The following is a 23,283-nucleotide window of genomic DNA, read 5'->3' as shown; positions in this document are numbered from 1 at the left end:
GAACTTAACATGTTGGATATATTTGATACCGCTGTTATGCGGATGTGATTATGTTTCTTATTGGATTATGTAACCACCAAGAAGTGCATTATGATTATTAAATAAACTTTATGTTTTGTCTGCTAAAGTGGATTTAAGTCAATCTGTAATATCTATGTTTGTCACGTGTTGAGTGGACACACGAACCCCAGCATTCTTATCTTCTTATCTCATCTTATATAATACAGACGTTACTTCAAAAAAGAAGATGATGACGTCCTACGCGTCATGCATTTAGTCATGCATATTAACCAATGACTTAAATTCTGCCAAGTCACTGGTCTTCTTGGCTAGCTCAGGCAACCCATTCCATGCTCTAATAGCACTAGGGAAGAAGGAATATTTGTACAAATTTGTCCTAGCATATGGGACGAGGAATGTACCCTTGTCTTTGTGTCTTTCAGAGTATTTTATTAAATTTTGTTTTTGTATTTGAAGATTATGGTTCAGTGTTTTATGTATAATTGCTACTTTACTTTCGAGTCTTCTGTCCTGAAGGATTTCTAAATTTAGTGATTTTACTAAGGGTGTTACTCTAGTGAAATGTGAATATTTATTTGTTATGAATCTCACAGCTCTATTTTGTGTCTGTTCCAGTTTCTTAATGTTTTCTTGAGTTGAGGGGTCCCAAATGGAGGATGCATATTCTATTATTGGCCCAACCAAGGTTAAATAACATTTTAGTTTTATGTTCCTATACACAACAAGCATGTTATAATATGGAACAGTAATTTTATCATTAAAATACGCTGCCAAAATATCTAAGAAATTTTTCCCAGTTTTCTTTTTACCTTCTTAAAACATATTAACGAGTTATGAAACATGAAACAAAACAAAATCAATATTTAAAGTCGAATTATTATTCACATATTCATGAAAGGTAGGCACCAATTTTTTTTTCACACAAAGACAATAAGAACTGATAAGAGTTACTTCATATTTTCATGGCCTCCAAACATGGAATGATAGATCTATTAGCTATAGCACTTAAATATTTAAGTATTTCAAAATGTTAAAAATATCTTAGCCTAAATGTTCATTAAGTATTAAGGTTTTTAAATAATTTTATGTCTAGATAAATAAACTTTCTTTTTTTTTTCACATTATTGTTTAGATCTATGACATGTATATCTACCTAGTCCTAGAGAATCTAATATTGAGATCATTTCGATTTTCAGAGGAATTTCCTGACCAGTTTTATATTAACTCTGTAAACATTCTGCGAAATGGCTGGTGATTCGATGGTAGGTTTACGATTTTAAAATCTAGATTCTAGCCTAGATCTAAATTGTCTTAAGACTTAAGTCGAGTTTCATTTTAGAACTAGTCTAGATGATGTCTCATATATCTAGAAAAATTTTAGAATCTAGAGACTAGAGAGTAGTTTATTTAAACCGGACATTACATGAATTCAAATGTGTAAGTTTTCCTGTAACTTAGTCTGACTTAGTCAACTTTAAACTTAGTGTAAGTAACTGTAAGTCTGTCTGTAAGTGTGTAAGTAGTGAATACTAGTGTAAGTCAGGTTGTTGTTTGTAAAATGTTTTACATGTTTCGGATGTTCCTTAAGAGTTGAAGATAGTTTACTTCCTAGTCCAAACCTCCCGCAGGACGACGGGGGATGGCAGCGGGCAGGGTTTGAACCCTCAACCGTCGATAAATCCGAACGACAGTCAAGCACGCAAACCGCACGACCAGTCAGCCATCTATGTTGTATGTCCTATGTTACCTGGATGACTTTACCTCTTCCTAGGCCGCCTAGAGTTAAGACTAGTCACTAGATCTATATTTTTTGGTTGGCTAAGTCTATACTAATGAGCCCGGCAATATTTATTGTTTTTGGGGCTAATTTATTTCATTCAAAGGCCAAGTTTTTTGATTCCATACAAAAGAAAATTAATAGGGTGTTTGAATTAAATAACGATTTTCTTACCAAAATTTATTTCAGATGGACAGTTTTGGACATCAATGTTAATGATCTTATATTATATTTGTTTGTCTGTTTTTTTTATTTTTTTTAGAGAATAAATGGGCAGATGTTTGGAGTGAGCTTGATACATATTATTGAATGAAGTTAGGTGCCTAGATCTAGTTTCTAGACCTACTAGATAGATTTCTGATAGATCTAGGTAGATTTATATAGAGAGAATATAGATGATTCAGCTATTTAGGCAAGAATGCTATCCTAACCTGTAATATACTACAAAAGATCATCTGTATTAGAGATGTATTAGATTAATAAAAAAAAACACAAACATTCAACACACATCTAATCATGCGAACATAAAATAAGTCTAAAAGTCTGTGTAGAAGTCACTATCCCAGAACGATAGCTCAAAACTATAGAAATAATCAATTACTATGCAATCTTCCACATTCATAAGCTTTTTACTACCTCGAGAAGCCTGAGAAGGCTTGATCTATGAGTTCCACCTTTTTTTTATTTTTATAAATCCTTTTTTATTGTTTGTCTAGATCTATTACAAATTTATTTACATGACTGATCTAAACTAATTGTTACAAGTATGCTTAATATTTGTTTTGTTTTTTACAAAAAGATTTTTGGTTTGATATCTGGAACAAGGGAAAGAAATTTTACTTAACTGAAGTGGTAGTATTAAGCTAAATTACTCCCCTTTAAAGGTCGTCATCTGAGGCTTAGTGAACACAAACATGAAACAGGATAAGAAACAATAGACAACTATACAATCTTTTATAATCTTAAGTACTTCACTAGCAGAATGGTTACCATGTCAGGTCCTTCATCTTTTTTATATATATATAGATACACATATATTCCGTTCTTTCTCTCTCTCTACCCCCCCCCTCCCCTTTTTCCAACTGGACCAGACAAGTGATAGGATCATAGCGTATTGAGAAAGCTAAAAGCATGAAATTGTGCTAAACAAAAACAAATGCTAAAAGTATTTCTAATCGCAAAGATTTATTGTTGTTAGTCTAGATCTATTACAAATTTAATTACATGACTGATCTTAACTAATTGACACAATCACACTTAATATAAGCTTTGTTTTTTAAAAAGAAACAATTATTTTTTGCATTTTACTTACTGTTATTAGGATTACAGTTTTTGGCTTACATTTCAGAAAGAAAATGGTGAATCTAGTCATTGTGAGGAAAGAAGAGTGAATCGCCTGAAGCTGGAGCAGTGGCTGAACAAAAGCATGAGAATCAAAATGACTGATGGAAGAACACTTATTGGTTAGACATTTTGTATTCCATGTCTTGGTCATACATAGGGGTTGGTATGGTCTGTGTGTTTCTATGGTGACGGTAGGAAGAGGTTAGCGATTGGTTCTGAATGATGCAAGAAAGGTGGCTTTGTCATCAGTGGTCTTAGTGGAGACCAGTCCAGAATGTAAGACTGAAAGGTTGTGTTATTGTAATGAGTTAGATTTTGTTAAAGAATATTATTACTAAAGTCTTCTATATTTATAGCATTTTATCACAAATGGATTTTCTCTATATTATAATAAAATTGATATTTAATACTGTTCACAAAAGAAGCTATTCAAGTTATTTCAAGTTTTACAAGTTAATATATAAGACACCTACAGCGGTTTAGTTGTCTACCAGTTGTTTGGTCAACAACCGTCAAAAACAGATGGCTTGTTCATAACTAGCTTTTGAAGTGTTTTGAATTCCCAGCTAATTTCTATTCATTACTGAGTTTTTTTTATGTGATCTAGATTTTTTTTTAAAATTTTAACTCCACAAGGCTGTCTGGTCAATCAGAATGCGCGCCTGTCATTGTGACTTGTCAATGGTCGCAGGTTCATACCCTGATCGGTGCCATCCCCTGTCGTCCTGTAGGAGATTTGGACTTATCTTCAACTCTCAAGGAACATCTGAAACATGAAAACATTTTACAAACATTTTTACAAGTTTTGAACATGACAAAGAAGACGTAATCATCCACGGCATGTTTGGGCTCAGAAACATTGGAATTATGCTCATCTTAGAATTTTGCTAACAACATTGGTGACACTCTTTAACACTAGAATGAGCTCCGTCTACACCAAGCTTACTGGTTTAGGTGCAAGCTTCTTTTCCTCTAAATCAGCGGTTCTCAACCTTTTAAGCTCGGCGACCCCTTTTTTACAACCCCCCACTCTGCCGCGACCCCACCCACAACAATAGAAGAATAAACAAAAACAATCCATATTTTTGATGGTCTTAGGCGACCCCTGGCAAATCGTCAATCGACCCCCAAGGGGGTCGCGACCCACAGGTTGAGAACCCCTGCTCTAAATGGTAACAGCTCTGCCAAATCCAAAATATAAGCCACATGTAGAGGCCAGGAGTTGGTCCGGTTGTCGGAGGCTATTTGAGACGCATGACATTGGAACATTTTGTAGGTTATGGAGTGCTTATATCCATTACAGCTTCCAGCAATATCAACCTTACATAACCTTAAATTGTATAATAAATAATTTACTAATTTCCAGTCAGCCCCATAGGAAATGTATGGCACATTGTGAGATTTTTATCCATTTTTGTCTTTCTTTTGTACTACTGTTATCAATTATCCAAGACATCCTTTTTTTTTTCTATCATTTTATTTGAGTTATTAGGCAACAGATGTGTTGTTTTTCACTAGACTATCTGTTTCCACTTTTTAAAATTCCCAACTAGGGCAAAATATTAATTTTATAATTGTAGAGAAAAATGGCTTCTATTTTTCTTTGTTGCTTTTTTAATTATGATAATCTTGGACTTTTGATTACCCTTTTTCAAGTGGAAATCTGTTTTCCTTATTACATTTTGCTAGCTGTGGCTATTGGCTTGTCAACTCTGAGTTGAACATTATGAAGCTCCTATTTATTTATTTTTAACTCTTTAAATGACAAAGTTTCAAACCGCCCTTCTAAAAAATGTAAATAATTACGTCCTAGCCAAAGCCTCCTGTAGGATGGAAGGGGATGGTCAGGGTTTGAACCTGAGATGATACTGACTACAGTCCAGAACATAATATATCTATAAGATTGTCATGTTTTTGTTTTTCAGGTACATTCTTGTGTACAGACTGTGACTGTAATATTATAATGGGGTCATGTGAGGAATATTTAAAGTCTCCAGGTAAAAATGATTGTATTTTCAGTTGTCATTTATCTTTATGTTGCATGTTACGTTCAATAAACAAAAATAATCTATCACCTTCAGGTCATATTAACCTGCTAACAGCTAATTATCTTTTATTTATTCAATCATATTGGAAAAGGCTTTGGAAATAAAATCTGAGGGGAAATCAGCCGATGATCCTTAGGGAACTTGTAGCACACAGTGCTAGCCCCTGACGAAACTTGAATTACCACTGATCCCAAACTTAATCAGCAAATGACATTCCTTTGGTCACATCTACTGCGTAGAGTATCTAGGAGTTGGTTTTCCGTGCTGCCTTTAGGCATTCAGTAAACACAACTCTGCCCGAGTCGGGTGTCGAACCTCGAGCCCCCTTCTAGGTAGCCAAGCCAAGTTCAAGCGCACTTAGCCTCTCGACCACGCTTCCCAAAAATAGATAAATCCCATCATCATCCTATTAAGATATTACATTAACCAGCAAACTTTGTAGCTAAGGGAAATTTCTTTAAAAAAAACAACAATATAATTTAAATCAAATTATTTTTAACAATTGAACGTTCACCCTTTTTCAGACATTAAATTTGTGAGCAACAAGATAATAAAATTTTATTTAATAACTTGCCAATTTTTTTTTAATTTTTTTTTTTCTTCTCATGTAATAGATGCAGAGCCTAGGGAGGATCCCAGAATACTTGGATTGGCCATGATTCCTGGGAAACATGTTGTATCTATAGAGATAGACGACACTGTGTCAATGGGAGAAGGTTGGTCATGGCTTTGGTTACCATACTTATGTAGGGAAAAGTAGTCGGTGAATATGATGTAGCCATTTTATGGCTTGTTCGACTTATTTTTAGGCATTCCTTTAGTAATAAAGTGTATTACAATTACATCAGTAGGGCAGGGGATAGTGGCAAGCAGATTTTAAACCCAAGAACAGTTGGCTATCCATTGTTTTACATGTCTGAGAATGTGGTAGCTTCTTGAGACAGATCTGGTCTCAAAGAAGGAAATCCTATGCAGAATTGGGAGTCAGACACTTAATGAGGTTGTGACAGAGCGTCACATGAGGTTTGCGGGACATGTTCTCAGGCAAAATGAACTACGCATACCAAGAGTTGCGATGACATGGAGGCCAATATGAGGAAAGCGCAAACTGGGACGTTGTCGTGTAACTTGGCGCCACACCTTCATGGAGGACCTCAGAACAGTGGACACCAGGTGAGAGGAGGCTTCAGACATTGCCAGTGACAGATCCTTATGGTGAGAGCTTGCTGCCCAATGTGTCTACTGTACTTAATCAACAAAAGTAAATGACTCTACATTCCACAGTAAATAACTACATTCTTTGTGCCGCCCAATGCGCCTAAGTCTAAGTGAGCTTCTTGGTTTTGCAACATTTGAATACCGTATGAGGTTTAAATGCTAATTCTGATTTGAGCTCATAATTAGAATCAACATGTGTTGATCAGTTTCTGCTTTTGTCGAAGACCTGTTGTTCATCTTTCCTGTACTGTAGATGTTTCCAGAGTTAAAAATTGTAATATTGAACAGCCGGTCCTCTGCAATCCTAAGGGGTCGTGCAAACAGTGACAGTAACTGATTTGTTTTAAAAACTTTTAACTGAAGAGCTTCAATACCATTTCAAAGTTCTTCAAAGTTGGAGAAAAAAAAAATTAAAATTATGTATGTTTGTAATAATAACTATTGCATTCACTTGGAACACAGTATAGGTCATGGTTAAATCAGGTTTTCAATAACCCTTTTAGTCTTAGAAATTTACTCATGATAAATAGACAGGCAGTACAGCACACTAAACAATTTTTAAAAATCTGCTCTGAATATTTGTCTGGTCGTATGGTATGCACTCTGGACTGTCATCTGAATGGTCTTCAGTTCAAATCCTACCTGCCGCCATCCTCTACCATTTTAATGGAGGTTTGGGTTGCGATAGAATAATCTTCAATTATGAAGGGACAACCAAAGCATGTAAAGTAAACATATATAAACAAACATAAATATTATTTTAACTAATATTTATTATCTTTTGAACAGAAGATTCAGAGTGCCCAACAAGAAACAACAGTTGTGATACAGCTGAGACCACAGCCAGCGGGACAGATATCAGTACCTCCGTCTCTGACAGTGAGAGAAACATTGCAGTGGATTACATTTCATCGTGAGACTTTGATTTGATCTGCATTTTGCTTCCATTGTAGTTGTGGTCTTCTCTTGGGTCGTATTCTGAACAGGACGCTATATCTCCTTGTTATCAATCATTTAAAATCAGATATGCTTATACAGTTTTACTGTTTCTATAAAATAGTTTTTTGAATTTCTTGAGCTATGATAAAAGTGTTAAAATGTTGTTTTAACTTTCATGTTGATGGCCAAAGGAAATGTAAAACTATAGGATTCACAGATGAAATGATAGTTTTTTTGATCTCTTTGAAACAAATTTAGCTGTTATTAAAATGGTCTAAACAAATATGAATACATTAAAAAAATATTTTTTTTTACACTATGTTCACTCATGTTACCAGTTTGTAACATTTGTATTATTATGTGTCACTTTTTAATTTGTTTTCCTGTGCTGGTGTGTGTGAAGTGTCCATATTATTCTCTCACCAAGAAATCATTTTTTAAAAACTTTCTGTGTTTGCAGTATCCACTTAAGATCAATCAGAAGTCAATAGATAAATTATTAGATGATAAATAGCCCCAACTAAAACAACAAATTCATCAACTTACTGCAGGACTTCAATGGCAATTAAAATTTCTCACAAAGCTTGAATATGGCTTGTAGTTGCCAATTATAAACTTTGGTTTTTAGTTCTTTCCATTAAACAACCTTTATACCCCCCCCCCCTAACGAGCTGAAACAAAGATCTTACTCTCGAATGTTTGGCTACATTCTGAACATGCTACAGAGGCTGGACACTGTGCCAATAGCCATCAACTTTTTGTTACCATGCATTTCTTCTTCTTTGAGTTTGTCCTTGAATTATTTCATTTGATTACATTGAGTTAGCTGCCCTTTAGTTAGCTGGTGGAAAAGGATTCATTCATTCTGTCGATGTGGTCTGCCCACTGTCAGGACCTCTGTATTATGCAGATTTTATTTAAGGCGCTGGTTATTCAGCTTATTGGTGATTTTTTTTTATAGTGCTCATATTTTATTATTATACCTTTTATATAGCGCTACTTTCATGCTTATAGCATGCTCAGAGCGCTTTTGGTCCAATCTCATTTGTGGACCAGTGGGGGTGAGGTGGTATCTAGGAGTTGGTTTTCTGTGCTGCCTTTAGGCATTCAGTTAACACAACTCTGCCCGAGTCGGATGTCGAACCTCGAGCCCCCTTCTAGGTAGCCAAGCCAAGCCTCTCGACCACACTTCCCTCATATTTCCCAGCAAGGGCATCCAATAGACCTCAAGCTTACTTTGTGATGCCTTGTCTCTTTCAGTGTAACTTTTCATTAGTCCCATGTACTTTAATTCTGTAAAGTTTCCCAGTGAAATTTTAAAGTTCATTAAACAGGCGACTTAAGAGTTTATTTGGCTTGCAGTTGGGGTGATTGTTTTTTTTACAGTGTTCAACAGATGCCAGTAGACAGGTGAATGTCCAACAGATGTCAGGTAGCTAGGTGAATGTCTAATGAATGTCAAGTAGATAGCTGAATGTCCAACAGATGTAAGTAGATAGATGAATGTCCAGCAAATGTCAGGAGAATGTCCAACATATGTCAGGTAGATATGTGAATGTCCAATAAATGTCAGGTGAGGTGCTAGGTGAACATGTCTCCTTTAGATTTTTCAACCCTTTGTTGGGTAATACTAAGCTTTGATCCAAACCAGAATTGTATTATGATGACATTGTCTCGTTATTAACAAAACAATAAGGAATTTTATATATATATATATAAATACATATATATATATATATATAAATACAAAGAGAACATACATTAAGAAATCATTTGTTTATATGAACCAGCAGCACTGATATATATTTTCAACTTGTTCATGTGAAGCAGCAGCTCTGAAGAAGTCTTACTGAGTTGGTGCCAAAGACACTACCTTCTCTGTCTCCACTTTACTATTGTACACTGCCCAAATTATGTCCCATAGATTGAACACTGTATTCTATTTAGGATTTTTTTTAGTACATCTGTTTGTTAATATTAAAAATATTTAACTTTATGACTAAAAAAAACAACAGTTTAATGATTTTTTAGATTTAAAAATAAAATTATTGATCTGTTGAATTTTTTTTAAATTTATTTTTCAAGTAACTTTGTTTAAATTATGACTGCCTGAACTATTATGAGAGCTTGTTTTTTTTGAGTGTAAATTGTCAGGCCTGGTTGATGTATGTAATGTTCACACATTTTCTTTGTTCACATGATAGACATTGTATAGACTGACTTACTAAGACCATCTGGATTTTCATAGTGTGAGACTGCATAAAAGAAAAAAAATAGCAATACTTCTTATTAATAATGCAATTGCTAAGTTGGATTTATATGAAGAAATAAAAATATCTTTTTAAATGAATTATTTCCTTGTTGCAAATGTACATCTTGAATGCACATCAAGCCCCTAGCTTTATATCTACTATAGCTTTTATATAGCACTACTTTCATGCTTATAGCCTGCTCAGAGCGCTATGATCTATTCTCATTTGTGGACCAGTATGGGAGGAAGTATCTGGGAGAAGGTTTTCCGTGCTGTCTTTAGGCGTGCAGTAAACACAACTCTGCTCGAGTCTGGAGTCGAACCTCGAGCCCCCTCCTTAGGTAAGCCAAGCCAAGTTCAAGCCTACTCTAGACCACGCATCCCAGGAAAGAATAATGACAAATGGAGAAGGCATATAGAGTTTATGTTTGAGTTTTTCCTGGTTTTGTGTAGAAACAACAAACATTCTTAAGAGCTCTGGGGTGATGCACTCAAAATTTGTTGGAGAGAATATTAAAGAAAGAATATTTAAAGTATCTTGTAATTCAGGTTTATTATTTTTATCTTTTTGTTTCTTGCAAAGAGGCATTGCAGGAGATAATAGCTGCATTTGGGCTGCAGATTAAAGAGGTACATCTCCTCTGCTGATGCTAGAGCTTAGCAAGTTTCTCATAGCAACAAGGTCGTAAGGCTAGCCACTGGGTTAAATCAAGACCATTCGTTCTGGAAGGCCTCAACACTGACCTGCAACGTCACAACCTGTGGGCAGTTTAGACCAATAGCTCGTTGCCACATTGTACAGGCCTGTGATGTGGCAAAGAGCTATTGGTCTAAACTGCCCACAGTTTGTGATGTTGCATGTCTGTGACCTGTAGGTTTTGCATCTTCATGTGAACATCTCATAGATTAAGAAAGATTGCAAAGGCCCTGCTGTGACCTAAATATTTTGGCGTCGTGCAGACCTGTGACGTGGCAACCAGCTACTGGTCTATACTGCCCACAGTGTGTGACGCTGCATGTCTGTGTTTAGGCCTTCTATAATTGATTGGTTAAATACAAGCTAATTAAGAAAAAGTTGTTCATCTATTTTCTAAAAAAAAAAAAAAAGCTATCTCAATAAAAACACAGAATATGAAAAAAAAACAACTCAAAAACACAAGGCTACTAGAACCATCACACATATGTATTTAATCTTTACAATAAACAGTTCAAAGTAACACTAGAAAGTACCTGTCTAGCCTTTATAGTAGCACTTAAAACAAATAAGTCCAAACAAGTTCATTGAAAAATATCATACTACTTACAAAGATGTGTTATAAAATGTAAACAAAACAATGTCAAAGACAGAATCAAAATTGTTTGACTGTAGATAAACTTTTGGACAACACAACAATTTACAAACTAAAAAGTTTATATTCTTCTTCTTCTAGCCAGCTTTATTGCTGCTGAGCTGTAACACGTTTATATATGGGAGAACAAAACTTGTGCATTTGTTAGATGGATGGGGGAGTTAAATTCTAATTCTCCTTGTTCAATTCTAAAATTATTTCATTTCTATATTGCTCCCTGGTCATGGCCACATTTTTAAATGCTTGCGAGTCTTGGACGCTGACTGCAGAGCTAGAGTGGAGGATCCTAGCATTGGAATTGAGATGCTACAGAAGGATCCTAGGGAACACACTTAAAGACCGCATCAGAAGCAAAGAGATTAGAGACAGGGTTACTAAATCGATTGGTCCACACAATGACCTGCTCACTATTGTTAAAAAACACAAACTAAAACTCTGTGGCTGTATTACAAGGTCTAAGGGCTTGCAAAAACCTTCCTTTAGGGAACAGTGCCAGGTTGAGAAAATGAGGCAGACAAAGTGATGGAAACACAAAAAAGAATAGATGCCTCTGCAAGAGGTTCTATCAAAGGAAAAATACAGAGGAATGGAGAAAGATGGTTGACAAATCTAGCACGGTGCCCCAACGGTCCAACAGACTAAGGGATAGATGAAGTTTCCACATAAGCTAAACTGAATGTAGGCTCAAGATGCTAGGAGAAAGAAACTAACATAAACACCGGAGTTAAAATGATAAACTCATCTCCATAATTTCAAACAGTCATGTTTTAATGCTCTTCTTCAATGTAGTGAAGTTTGTGTTTTGTTTGAGCTCCATTGTCTAGGAACTGAAAATCAATGTAAACATGGCTTTTGAGGGGAAAAAACAAACCAAGACTTTAGTCCATGTGAGTGATTAGTCCAGAACAGTTGAAGCAATTGAAGCAACTTAAAACATTTTTATGGGAGACTTTAAAAGATAGAGCAAGAGATGGTGGTTCATTGTAAGTTTCTTGGAGGTTCATCGTAGTTCACTGCCACTATAAATCATGTCATTCAGTCAGTCTAGCTGCATTATTGTTCTGATACTTAAATCAATATGTGATTTTTTTCCCTCACTGGAATGATATTCATTTTCTACGACCCAGCTTGAAATCAGTCTCGTCTATCTTCAAATCCACTTGACACATTGTCAATTCAAAAACAACTCTAAATCTTGTGCATGACTATGCCAGACAAAATCAAATGTATCAACAAATATATCAACTCTCAAACCCAGCCACAGTGAAGCAGCACAAAGTCTAAACTCACAGCACTGAATTGAAAGCTTGACCAAAGAAGTGAACACCTTAGAGACTTCATCATATAGAATCATCATTGGCTGTGAAAAGCATGATAATTGAAATGTCTCAAGTTTTGATTTCTAAATTTCTTGACTTGTTCCAAAGATGAAAACTCGTCTTTTTATTAATGAAGCTAAGCAACAAATGAAATCCATAAAGGGCAGGAGCTCTTACAAAGTCAGCACACTAACAGTTGAGACCTTAAAGGCTAAACAGAAGAAAGGTGCAAAATGACAAACAAACAAGTGTAAGAGGTGTCAAAATATTTAGGTCACAGGTGGCCCTTTGCATTCTTCCTTTATCTATGAAATATTAACATGAAGTGGGCAAAAAATATAGGTCATATAGGAACTCTTACAAAGTCAGCAGCACTAACAGTTTGAGATCCAGAGAAAAGACTAAATTGAAGAAAGGTGCAAACGACATACAAACAAGTGTTAGATGTGGCAAAATATTTAGGTCACAGCTGGGCCTTTACCTTCTCCCTTAGTCTTTGAGATACTAACATGACAGCATTTGTTTCAGTACTAAAGCCTCAAACCCTATATATATATTTCCTTAATCTTAAGAGTTAGCAAAGAAATGCTGACAACTACATGCAAGAAAACTGCCTTAATCACTACTTCTGCTTCTTTCAGAAACATAAATAAAACATGTCAAGTGGCAATTTTCCCTTAGAAATGGGGTACCCAATGTGTGAAGATGTACAACAAAAAAAAGGCACTATAGCTATCAGTGGTGTGAGAACCTTTAACCTGGAGAGACCAGGTACAATGCTAAAAACAATGGCATGGAATGAACGGTTTAAAGAAGAAGCTACCAGGTCATCCTTTAGTTAGGGAAAGTAAAGACGGCTGGTTGTTGTGCTGGCCACATGACAGCCTGCTCGTTAACTGTTGGCCAAAGAAACAGATGACCTTTACATCATCTGCCCCATAGATCGCAAGGTCTGAAAGGGGAATTTTACTTTTCTCTTTACAACCAGGTCATCACAAATCTTTAAACTATATGTGACCTATATTTAAGTCAACCAAATATTAACATTACTGAAAGCATTACAACCTGGAATAGTCAACATGTTGAGAACCTATACTTATATTAGATGACAGCAATACAGTAGATTAAAGATCTGCGACTAAAAATATTCTCTGCTTGGTCCTGTGTTAAGCACATTGCAGGAGGTTTGGCCTGGGATGTAAAAAATCTTCAATTCTAAAAAGAAATGTACAAAACATTAACATCTAAAACAAACAACTGCTTTTAAAAGTCTGCTGACATTGCCATGATTTAGAATCTATTTTTGTGAGACGACTATCAAGATTCGAAAGGGGTGCCCCAGGAAATAAGACATAAAGTGAATACAACATTAAACATCATAATGAGACGGTGATGGACGGAATCTATTCCAGGAATGAATGGCAACTATTGCTCCACTGACATGTCCAGCTAAGGTCGCTGCTGTAGGTGGAGTCAATAGTAAATAGTTAACTATCAAATCAGTGTGACATACAAAACAAGACTACAGAGTGCTCAGATATAATGTAAACACAGCTGTCAACATAGTGAATCAACAACCCTGAACAAAAGTGGGGAATGGGTACTTCCTAAAAAGAAAACAAAATGCTGGTTCTGAGCTGATTCAGGATCATCTACTGTTTGATAAAATCAATAAAAACTTTGGTCAAATGGAGGGCCATTTTATTCCTGTAGGATGACATCATTATACTTTTGTAGGATGACATCATTATACTTTCGTAGGATGACACCATTATACTTTTGTAGCATGACATCATTATACTTTTGTAGGATGACATCATTATACTTTCGTAGGATGACACCATTATACTTCTGTAGCATGACATCATTATACTTCCAATTTTGATATTCAATACCATCGTCCTAAAACTGTATCACAACATTCCTTTGACTCTGAATATTTACAAGTTCATTAATCAAATTTTCCTTATATGAATAAATATTTGGGACTTTTGACATTCAGGTAAAAATATTAAATATGAAAAAATACCAGAGGAAATAAAATGATATCATTGGCAGGTGGGTTACAGATACACTGAACATTGAAAGAGCAAAAAAATCAAATAAATCTGGTGATAAAAACCAAAGTCGCACACATTCAAACGCAAAAATGTTACAAATTTTCTTATAAAAGGGATGGAACTCTTCAAGTATCAAGAATTTCAGACCAAAATCTTATCACCATTGTGACTCTCTTATATGGGGTGAAGCTAGGTAGGGTTTTAAAAAGCTAGGAAAGTTTAGAGCAGTAAGTTCTTGTCTCTCTTGTGGGTGTATACAATTAAAAGAAAAGGAGAAAATACAGGAATAACGAAATGCTGAAGAATATAGTTAAGTTCCTAACTTTTTGATCTGATAGACTGCAATGAATAAAGACAACATTATGAGACGAGAAATCGCAAAGAATATTTCTCAATCTTTGATGCTATATGACAACAGAGATAAAAAAATGTTTTTTCTAAAAAGTGTGAATATTTCAAAGCAGTAAAACAAAGTAAACAAAAAAAAATGTGTTGCTTTGAAGTTTTGTCACCATTAAGTTTTGTTGTCCATATTTTTACTGTTGCAATCTAGTCATAAAACATTATTTTCTATTCACACGTTCATGGTATTGTTTTCACTCGATCATGATACAAAATATGGAATCCTTCATAACAGAATCAAACATAAAATATTTTGATATAAATAGTAATACAGTCTAGTAAAAAAAAATATATCAGTAATACTAAAATAACTTTTTGATTTTCATTCGATGATTTAAAATTAAAATCAATAATCATAAATAGGTTTTTAAATATTTCCAAAAAATGGTTTCTTTCCTTAAAAACGCAAACAAAAAGTTGAGCAAATAATAAAATACAAAACTCGGTTTCTTATCCTAGATAACAGAATAAATAAAGTAACTGAGTTGCAGTCAGTGGTAGTTACACAATGAAACCCAAAGAACAAAAGTCTACACTGGAATAAAACAGTATCAAGTACAGGAGGATACCGATTGTCATAAAAAGTACAATCATTAAAAAAAAAAAAACAATGTTGGACAAAACAAATTTACATCTGGAGTCTATATACAAGTTAAAACAAAGTATGACACTGAATGTTATTTATATATAAAAATTACTTGAAATTTTTTACTTTGTCTATTTGTTTTGTTACTTTTTTCCATATTTTGTTTTTAATACATCACAAAATAAATACTCTTGTAAACTAAGTTAAGGATAAAAAAAAGATAAAACTAGACCTGACAAAGACCAGCTTGAGTTAACAACTAACTTGTGCATGACAACAATTTCTGGCCTCCAGCGTAAACCTCAAATCAGCTATGGCTCTCATTAGTCGAGAACTGATGCAGTTTCTTAAGAGACATCAATCGAATGAAATGAACACAGGGCATCTAATTAAAAATAATTTTTAAAAGCTAGTCTAATAAAAGATTAGATTACAACATTTCTCCTTAAAAAGAGTGCACAAATGTGACCCCTGTAGCGTCTTCGCTTTGGAAATCAAGTCTATTGCTCAGCTACATGGTACACAAAAGTGTTTCCTTTAAAACTTTGTCCTATGAATTTCTAGCTTGTTCACATTTTCCTCTTGTCCTTATTTAGTGTCAAGCAGATGAAGAGTTCAGGGTATCAGACGTAGAATATACGAACTTTAGATATGCTGACTACCATATCACCATCGAAAAATCTGGTCTCTATAACAACATGTCCACTATAAGGATAAAGAAAAGTTTATAAACACAAAACATGTTGGAGGAAGAGAAAAAATATTTGTTTAAAATAGAGACTATTTTATAGAAATGCTTACAAAATACTATGAAAAAAGTAGAACTAGTAAATGCTCTTTTTTTTTTCATTTAGTAGATATGATCACAGATGATCTAAAACATCAAGAGTCTGGTTGGTTGGACTGTTTTGTTGATCATTCTGTTTAAGATGTTGCTACATATTTAATGTTCTAATTTTTACAAGTTAATCAATTAAGCATGTCTAGTTGTCATACATCCAGTGAAAAAACTAGCACCACATCAAAACTGCCTTCAAACCCCAATTGAACTCCTTCTAAATCAAACCACTTCAGATAGCACTTTTTAAAAACCCAACAAGACCAAGAACAGATCCCAGCGAACATGTAAATGAAAGGAAATAATAGAAAAAAGGTGCATAAAATACTCCTTCTTCCCTAGTGCTATTACAGCATGGAATGGGTTGCCTGAGTCAGCCTGGAAAACCAGTGACTTGGCAGAATTTATGTCATTGGTTAATATGCATGACGCGTAGGACGTAATCGTCTTCTTTTTTGAAGTAACGTCTGTATAATAATAATAATATTAATAATAATAATAATAATAATAATCTTTATTATCCGTAAGGAAATTTGTCTTACAATTTGTGCATTACACCAAACAAAAAACATTATAACTATAAGAAACCAAAGTGTACATTCACACCAGACTCACTCATAATTTACATGTGACAAAGTTTATACCAGATTGTTCTTATTTAATGATTTGATTGCCAGGGGAACAAAAGAGTGTTTGTGTCTGTTTGTCTTTGCTATCGGTGTCTTGTATCTCTTTTGTGATGGTAAAATCACGAAATCCTGACACAAAGGGTGATTCTTTATTTCGAGGATCTTGTTAGCTTTTTTATAGATGTTTGTCTCAAACAACTGCCCAAATGGGGTTTGTTTTTTTGCCAATGATTTTGCCAGCAGCATTGAGGATTCTATTAAGTTTATTCCTATTTTTAATGCTCAGATTGCCATACCAGGCAGTGATATTGAAACTGAAAATATTGCAGATGTGAGCGTGATAAAACATAGCCAAGGCCTTTTCGCTAACATTAAACGAGGACAGTTTTCTTAGTAGTCGTAATCTTTGCTGCCCTTTTTTGCTGATATAATCAGTATTTGCAGTAAAATTTAGTTTATTATAAAATAGGGGGGAAAAAAATTGAGAACAACCTAAGTAATGATGGTTTGACTTTCATCCAAACATCAGTAAAAATTGGCTATCTCTAGGCTATTCCCTTCTAGCGTGTGTCCTTTATCAAAAGACCTGGTCAAGATACTGGCCCCAAGATATCCTTCTTTAAAGAGTAAATATACTGAGAACTCATCTGGAGACCACTACAAGTACACTTCATTTTTGTGCTCTGTCGTGTTATGTGTCAGTATTAAATATATTCATGTAGTTTAAGTTCCTGCACTGAAAATGAAGATAAAAAAAAAACAAGTATACTCACTTTAAAACATTAGCTGGCATCATCTGGCCTTCTGGGGCTGCTTCAATCAATGACTGCCAGGTGTTGGTGGACCCAGGAATGACAAAGCCAAACTCAAAGACCCATTCTGTCAAAGGTTTAAAAAAATATATTTTTAGAAATCTTTTAAATGTAATAAAATAGAAGTCACATAAATGCCATCTTTATTTTCCTTTGGTTATCCAGAAGATTGGGTCAAGAAGAAATGTTTTTTCCATGCCAAGGTTTGAAAAATTGCACAGTTTCAAAATGTTTAGATTTTAGGATGACATTAGTATGTCCAACTTGAATAAATAAAAAGACATTTTGGTGCAGCCATTTTGGTGCAATGTTGTTAATTATGTCTGTCAGGGGTAAAAAGAATATAAATAATCTATGTTTTGTATGTGTGTCTGTGTTCAAATCTATTTTTTATGTAAACAAAAATAGTATTTAACTCTTGGTATTTAAAGCACAGAGATAACATATGTCCATTCTATGTTTGAAAAACAGTAAGCGTGGTCGAGAGGCCAAGTGCGCTTGAACTTGGCTTGGCTACCTAGAAGGGGGCTCGAGGTTCGACACCAGACTCGGGCAGAGTTGTGTTTACTGAGCGCCTAAGGCAGCACGGAAAACCAACTCCTAGATACCCCCCCCCCTTCCCACCGGTCCACAAATGAGATTGGACCAAAAGCGCTCTGAGCATGCTATAAGCATGAAAGTAGCGCTATATAAAAGCTATAATAATAATAATAAATAAAGACATTTGAAATGTTAGTGAGACTGAAATGTGTACTTGACTATTAAACAACAACAATTTACCTTCCAAGCATTTCCCTTTAAACAAAACTCTCTGCTCCAATCTAAACTTGTCCATGGGTTCTTTGGAGGAGAAATTAATTTCTCTGGACACTGCTCGACACTTTAAAATCTTTTTGGGGACACGAGCTGTGGACAATAAAATTATTTATCATTAAAGAAATAAAATCGTTAGAGAATTAAGAGCAATGTCAAGTAAATACTATGTAGATTTAATTAACATCAGTTCAGTCAAATCTGGTTACTATGACCACAGGGACCAAGAGTTGCGATGACATGGAGGCCAATACGAGGAAAGCGCAAACAGGGATGTCCTGGTATTACTTGGCACCACACCTTCATGGAGGACCTCAGAACAGTGGACACCAGGTGGGAGGAGGCTTCAGACATTGCCAACGACAGATCTTTATGGAGACAGCTTGCTGCCCAATGTGCCTACTGTACTTAATCAACAAAAGTAAATGACTCTACATTCCACAGTAAATAACTACATTCTCCAGTAAATGACTACATTCCCCAATATAACTGCTGAATGTATCTAAATGCTATATTGTATCTCAGAACTGTATAGAACCTTTAGGGACTAGCATTGAATCTGAACAGCAAGAATCTTTCTTCACCATTTTCTCATGTGCAGTGGTTCTCAGAAGCTAGCCAGACACCTTCTTGATCTAACTCCTGCCAACCAACACAAAATTTTCAGCCAATGTTCAAAGCAGGTCTTGAAATCCAAGAAATTCTGGAAAAGGCAGTCTTTGCCTTATGAACTAGGGTGTTATCTTGGCACTCAGGGGTAACTTTTAGGAATCTTAAGGTGAAGAACCAGGCTTTATCTCCAGAGCTCAGTATGTAACATCCAATACAAGACAAATTACAGTACATCATTTATCCAAATATCAATCATCCAAAACGTCAAATATCTGGACTGACTTTTTTTGGTTGCTTTTCGTTTTACAGTACAGTATCTAAGTGCTCTTGCATGACAACCTACATTGGTGCAGCAAAAGACCAGCAATAATTATTTCTCTCAATAAAGTTAGACTTGTGTGAATAACACTTTGTCCCCCTGTATATTTTATTTGATTTTTATGTTTACAGACAGCATGATTATTGATACCCCCATATGAATTTTCTTTATACTGATGATCAAATGGACTGTTATACTATATCTGGACAGACCCCAGTGGCAATTAATCCAGATAATTAACATCCTACTGTAGATGTAGGAAAAAAAAAAGCAAACATGTTTTGTTTTTCATATTTTGAATGCTCTTTCACAATACAGGATTATTACATCCTAGCCCAAGCCAACCACATGAAGAGGGGGATGGTGGTGAGCAGGTACGCAGCATTTTGTCACTAGAGGTTCAAACGAAATTCAAAATTAAAAAAATGTATGATAAACTACATGGAGGGAAGCATGGTCGAGAGGCCTAGTGCGCTTGAACTTGGCCTGGCTTGGCTACCTAGAAGGGGGCTCGAGGTTTGACACCCGACTCTGGCAGAGTTGTGTTTACTGAGCCCCTAAAGGCAGCACGGAAAACCAACTCCTAGATACCCCCTCCCCCCACTGGTCCACAAATGAGATTGGACCAAAAGCGCTCTGAGCATGCTATAAGCATGAAAGTAGCGCTATATAAAAAAAAAGCTATAATAAATATGCCTAAATATTTAAAACAACATTATTACCCCCTTAAAGAAAATGAACCAAAACATTATTTCTACTTCCAGTATAATTTCTCCTAAAATATCTAATAGGGTAAAAAAATATGTCGCTACCTTCATGTTCTTTTTCTGGGACTGATCTGTAAATAAAGAAATAAGTATAAATTAAGAATGTACATCACTAGTTGTATTACCTTGAAGTCAGTAGGCAAGTAGCAGATGTCACTAAATAAATAATTATCTCATTTTAATCTTTCTCTCCGTAATTATTTACCTCATTCTGATGGAATCAACATTTATATCGTCGGTTAGGAGAGAAAGAGTTAATCTTTCTTGTCCAAAAAAAATTAAAAAATAGAATGTTTGGTAATTCAACCCCTGAGAGGATCAACACCCACAGGCCATGAGCTGCTAGCCTAAACAATAATTTAAAAAAAAACTATGCTATACTATGTACCTCAAACTATCAAGTGAAAGCTTGTTACGTCTGCAGAAGTTTATGACCATCATGTGATCTCTTTTTTTTTTTCTTACACAGACGTGTACAAAACATTATTCTAATAATTTGTATTTTAGGTTATCAACCAGTTCAGCTTTCTAGAACTTAACGAATGTAAACTTACAGATCATCACTTGACTGCCAGAGTACCTTGCCAGTGTCTGCATCTCGCAAGTTCATCCAGTTACTAGTTGTCAGTTGAGGCATTCATACTCATTTTGTTTTATATCGACAATATATTATATCAACAAACATAGGAAAACAAAATAAACAGACACACTTAATCTTTTCTTCTTATCATTCTTATATTATAAATAAACAGATGTTCCTTTACAAAATAAGATAATTAGATGTATTATAATGCAAATCCGTGTGTCAATCTGGTCATGCATTTTAATTAGAGACTTATACTAAGTCATGGCAGTCATGGTATTGTTTTTTTAGGATTTAGGCAGCCCATTTCAGGCTCTAATAGCACTTGGGCTGAGCACTTAGAGAATAAAAGAATTAGTCATAACATATGGAACTAGAAGTGTGTCTTTATCTTTGTGTCTTTCTGAGGATTTTTTTAGGTTTTGTTTTTGTATATTTGTAAACTATGTGTTTGGTGCATTATTGCTAATATTTACTTTTTACTTCTGAACTAAAGTGTTTCTATTTTTAGTGAGTTTATTAATGCTATAACTCTATTTACATGTGAATATTCACTGTTGTATACTTTACAGCTCAATTTTAATTTTGTGTAAGTTCACTATATCTTGATCTAATTCTTCATAGTTTTCCTGAGCGTCCCAAACAAAGGCAATATTGGTCTAACCAAGGTTTTAATTAAAGTATTTTAGCTTTACTTTCTTGTTTGTAAATCTTTCTTTTAATAAATCATTTATCTAATGTTTGTTGGATTTTTATTTGCTACCTTACGCCTTAGTACCCAGAAGCTCTATGTGTAGATCTATCATATTATTCATATATGATATTCATATAGAATCTATTATAGATCTAGACTCTAGAGACAGTAGACTCGTAATAGTAGAAATTATAAATTAAAATTTCTCTGACTTCTAATCAGTAAATAAATAATTCTTTGTCTAGATCTAGATAGTAAATCATTTATATAAATCTGAGTGTAGTAACTATATCAGTAAAAAATGTATATTTAATATATACAAAATCTAATTAATAATAATTTTAAAAATTAATGATGATCATGACATGAATAAGTCTTGTTAATCAGGTCTTATCAGCCCTAATCACCCTGTCAGGTTAATCATTTTTTTAATGAAATAGCTTTATTTTAATCACGTATGATAATGATTAGATCTAGAATCTAGATCTAAAATAATCTAAATTTACGTCGGCAAGAGTCAGTAGATACTAAACTCTAGATATAGATTAGTTACGAGTTGAATTTCAATTTATTTAAAAATTGAAACCAAAAATTAATATTAATAATTATCAAAAACTTTAAAAAGGATACAGTTTGAAACCTTTCATTATGTCTTCTGGTTTAGAAGGCATGGTGGCGATAAATATGCCACGCAATGATATAATAGTCCGCAACAGAAGCTTAATAAAAAAAAAATTATCAAAGCGTAATAGATCTAGCTAGCTCTAGAATTAGATCTAAAGCCAATGGTTGGTTTCCACAGCTTCTGTCAACAATCCAAAATGGTTGAACTTCAATTTCCGGTGAAAATATTTATAAATTATGAACTTTTATCAACGACTCAAATTCGTTTGTTATGATTGCATGTTCTATTGTTTCGCTATATTCGCCATTTTCTTTCATTATAGACAACAGCGCTTTTGGTCGACTCCAACTGAGAGTATGGTGGAATAGGTCTCTTCAGCTTACAACAAAAAATCACTGGACTTGTACATAGTCACGTGAAACACTGCACTCATCCTTAATCTTTAGAAGACATTCCATGCCATAATATTTACATTCGTATCATCTCTTATATTTACATTCATATCATCACTTCTATTTACATTCGTATCATCTCTTGTATTTACATACATATCATCTCTTATATTTACATTCGTATCATCTCTTATATTTACATTCGTATCATCTCTTTTATTTACATTCGTATCATCTCTTGTATTTACATTCGTATCATCTCTTATATTTACATTCGTATCATCTCTTATATTTACATTCATATCATCTCTTATATTTACATTCGTATCATCTCTTATATTTACATTCGTATCATCTCTTGTATTTACATTCGTATCATCTCTTATATTTACATTCATATCTCTTGTATATACATTCATATCATCTCTTGTATTTACATTCATATCATCTCTTGTATTTACATTCATATCATCTCTTGTATTTACATTCATATCTCTTATATTTACATTCATATCATCTCTTGTATTTACATTCATATCATCTCTTGATTTACATTCATATCTCTTATATTTACATTTGTATCATCTCTTGTATTTACATTCATATCATCTCTTGTATTTACATTCATATCATCTCTTAGATTTACATTCATACCATCTCTTGTATTTACATTCATATCCTCTCTTGTATTTACATTCATATCTCTTATATTTACATTCATATCATCTCTTGTATTTACATTCATATCATCTCTTGTATTTACATTCATATCTCTTATATTTACATTTGTATCATCTCTTGTATTTACATTCATATCATCTATTGTATTTACATTCATATCATCTCTTAGATTTACATTCATACCATCTCTTATATTTACATTCT

At 34.2% G+C, this 23,283-nt stretch overlaps 2 protein-coding genes across 2 annotated transcripts; one reads left to right on the top strand and one right to left on the bottom strand.

The window, feature by feature from the left end:
• Positions 1-1,195: 1,195 nt before the first annotated feature.
• Positions 1,196-9,235, top strand: LOC106060662 (N-alpha-acetyltransferase 38, NatC auxiliary subunit-like). Its single transcript, XM_056008941.1, has 5 exons — positions 1,196-1,283; positions 3,147-3,261; positions 5,068-5,139; positions 5,805-5,906; positions 7,198-9,235. Exons 1-5 carry the CDS (start codon positions 1,266-1,268, stop codon positions 7,323-7,325), a joined length of 435 nt encoding a protein of 144 aa, XP_055864916.1. The 5' UTR covers positions 1,196-1,265; the 3' UTR covers positions 7,326-9,235.
• A 1,525-nt stretch (positions 9,236-10,760) lies between these two features.
• Positions 10,761-22,218, bottom strand: LOC106065074 (retinal rod rhodopsin-sensitive cGMP 3',5'-cyclic phosphodiesterase subunit delta-like). The gene is made up of 6 exons (XM_056008193.1): positions 22,012-22,218; positions 20,659-20,721; positions 20,150-20,175; positions 18,374-18,499; positions 17,555-17,660; positions 10,761-16,019 (listed from the first exon to the last, which is right to left on the bottom strand). Exons 1-6 carry the CDS (start codon positions 22,050-22,052, stop codon positions 15,938-15,940), a joined length of 444 nt encoding a protein of 147 aa, XP_055864168.1. The 5' UTR covers positions 22,053-22,218; the 3' UTR covers positions 10,761-15,937.
• Between the last annotated feature and the right edge of the window lie 1,065 nt (positions 22,219-23,283).

The sequence above is a fragment of the Biomphalaria glabrata genome, chromosome 13 (assembly GCF_947242115.1).
Source record: "Biomphalaria glabrata chromosome 13, xgBioGlab47.1, whole genome shotgun sequence".
NCBI classification, from domain to species: domain Eukaryota; kingdom Metazoa; phylum Mollusca; class Gastropoda; family Planorbidae; genus Biomphalaria; species Biomphalaria glabrata.
This window is presented reverse-complemented; position numbering and strand designations above follow the sequence as displayed.

Excerpts from the sequence above, each read along its gene's own strand:
- LOC106060662 (XM_056008941.1), top strand. Across the intron at positions 3,262-5,067 it reads TGATGGAAGAACACTTATTG|GTACATTCTTGTGTACAGAC; the intron begins GTTAGACATTTT and ends TTTGTTTTTCAG. Across the intron at positions 5,907-7,197 it reads CACTGTGTCAATGGGAGAAG|AAGATTCAGAGTGCCCAACA; the intron begins GTTGGTCATGGC and ends TCTTTTGAACAG.
- LOC106065074 (XM_056008193.1), bottom strand. The coding sequence starts at position 22,052 with ATGCCTTCTAAACCAGAAGACATAATGAAAGGTTTCAAACT. Across the intron at positions 18,500-20,149 it reads CCCAGAAAAAGAACATGAAG|CTCGTGTCCCCAAAAAGATT; the intron begins GTAGCGACATAT and ends TATTGTCCACAG. Across the intron at positions 16,020-17,554 it reads ATGCCAGCTAATGTTTTAAA|TGGACATGTTGTTATAGAGA; the intron begins GTGAGTATACTT and ends TTATCCTTATAG.